The following is a 2,311-nucleotide window of genomic DNA, read 5'->3' as shown; positions in this document are numbered from 1 at the left end:
TAGGACTTTGTAATGTTTTTTTTTTTTTTTTTTTTGTTTTTTTGAAAAATTTGTAATGTTTTCTTTTTATTTTTAGAAATTTGTAATATTTTTTTTATTTACTAAAATTTTAGTTTTTAGAATTTTAAATGTTATCTATAAGTTAATAAAATAGAAGTTTAATATAAAATAATTGACGTGATGTGTACGTCATGAATATTAACAGTTAATGATTAGTTAGTAATGTAAAAAAGGTGTTGATATGACATTCAGTGATATGTATGTCATGATTAAGAATAGTATAATGAATTCAAAATTTTCTATAGATAGGTCAAACATCAAAATTTTGTAAAAAGCAAAAACAAAAGAAAACAACGTTGGGACCTAAGATACAAAAACATTAGAAAAATTGATCGTCCATTTTAACATATAAAATACATTAAAAGGAACTTTACAAAAATAGTAAAACAAATTGATGGTCCATTTTGTAATATTCTGTTCATCTATCATCTTCATCTATAATCTTAATCTATATAGATTATACTACTACAATAATTTAAAACGTTAAAATAAAGTAGGTTTTTCTTTTGATGATGATAATGATAATGGGAACTGAACCAACTAGGCTGCAATTCTTCGGATGTCTGCTACGTTAGGTTTATTACTTTCGTGGCCACGGTTCACAACCAATAAATATGATCAAAATTTTGATTAGAAATGCGAGCAGCCATGAGAAAGATAATCAATTTTTTTTTATATTTTTCTACATCGGCAAACCTTAAGATTTAACTCAGGTAGTATATGTATATTGGAACTGATCACATACATATATACAACATTACAACATGTTTCCAAACAGAACTCAAATCCAAAAACAAAAAAAAGCTGTTTCTTGCAGTGAAAATAAGATACGGATTAGTACAACTTACTACATAACTATACAACCTGTAGGGTTCTCATCACTAAAAGCCGTGGTATACTTGATCTCAGTTGAACTAGCCCGAGCCAGAGTCATGGACTCTGGGTCCACCGTATTCCTAACGAACCCAGGAGGCGCCTTCTTGTCATAAACCCCAGGAACATACGGATGATCAACTACATCGTACGGAACATACGGCCATTTCTCGGCTTTCTTCCCAGTTCGATGCTGAACACGATGCAAAACCTTGTCGGGGTCCACGTACCCAACCACGGTTAGCTTACTCTTCTTTGGGTCCACATCTACCGAGCTCACACCTTTCATTCCTTCCACGGATTTTCTTACTCTCCTCTCACATCCTTCACAATCCATTTTCACTCTTATTTCCACCGTCTTTATTTAATTAATAATTCGTACGTACATGATCAAAAACACCAAAACGTTATTACTTAAATAAAAATGTATTAAAAACAATCTATCTTAATAAACTCGAAATTTAAGTATCAAAAACAAAATTCATATTAAATCAAATACTTGTTAATTTAATTATCATTTTTATGCATGTATTAAATGCAAATTTTGATAATTAAGAAAATTTTGAATTCATTAAATGCACTTAACGTATCACACGTTAGCAAAACCCAAATACTAAATTGTCTTTCTTCATTGAGTCATGTTTGTTGTTTATTATTCAGATGTTTAATAAAATAAATCCTGATAGATTAATGTATCGATCGATTCATAAGTAAAACAAAAAAAGGGATTAATTAAGAATTAATTCATTTACGTTGAGCATGACCCGATTGATTATTTGTGTATAAATATATATAATCAGGTGTGCTCAAAAGCACGAAAATGAACTTAATGAATAACTACTGTAATTTTTTAAGTCAAAAAAAACAACAAACAAACCTGAAGTTGGTTTTTTTTCTTGAGTTTCTTGCGGGAGCGATGGCGCTCATAAATATCGGAGAGACAAGCTGCAACACCCATCAGTATATATTTTTATGTAAGGAGTGAACATGAAAAGAAAACAAAAAAAAAAAGGTCGGATTAAAGTGATGATGGATCATGAGGTCGGGTTAAAATAAAAGGCGGTGGATCAATTAAGGTGAGCGTGGAGGTGGGTCAATAAGGATTTGCCACGTGGACTATGAGAAATCCACCAGGTGGTGGAAATTTCTCGGCTTGTCACTGTGTTCAATTGCGTGGGAGATAGTGCCGAGGGTTATCTACTTGATTATTTCTAACTACACATAATCAAAATAACTGAAAATTCTTACTTACACTGTCACAATGTTATTCAGTAACAGAAAAACTAAATTTTTGTAAATCTTTTAGGTAACTGAAATCATACAAAATCAGAACCGTATTTAGTATTTAACCGTACACAATCAAAAATACATTATATGA

The 2,311-nt window shown here is 30.7% G+C and overlaps 1 protein-coding gene across 1 annotated transcript; it reads right to left on the bottom strand.

Annotated features, from left to right (window-relative positions):
- Positions 1–825: 825 nt before the first annotated feature.
- On the bottom strand, positions 826–2,109 carry LOC139894052 (heavy metal-associated isoprenylated plant protein 26-like). Its single transcript, XM_071877250.1, has 2 exons — positions 1,811–2,109; positions 826–1,291 (listed from the first exon to the last, which is right to left on the bottom strand). Exons 1-2 carry the CDS (start codon positions 1,889–1,891, stop codon positions 908–910), a joined length of 465 nt encoding a protein of 154 aa, XP_071733351.1. The 5' UTR covers positions 1,892–2,109; the 3' UTR covers positions 826–907.
- Positions 2,110–2,311: the final 202 nt, after the last annotated feature.

Source organism: Rutidosis leptorrhynchoides, chromosome 2, assembly GCF_046630445.1.
Source record: "Rutidosis leptorrhynchoides isolate AG116_Rl617_1_P2 chromosome 2, CSIRO_AGI_Rlap_v1, whole genome shotgun sequence".
NCBI lineage: Eukaryota > Viridiplantae > Streptophyta > Magnoliopsida > Asterales > Asteraceae > Rutidosis > Rutidosis leptorrhynchoides.
Note: the sequence above shows the minus strand (reverse complement) of the source record. Positions and strands in the feature narration are given on the sequence as shown.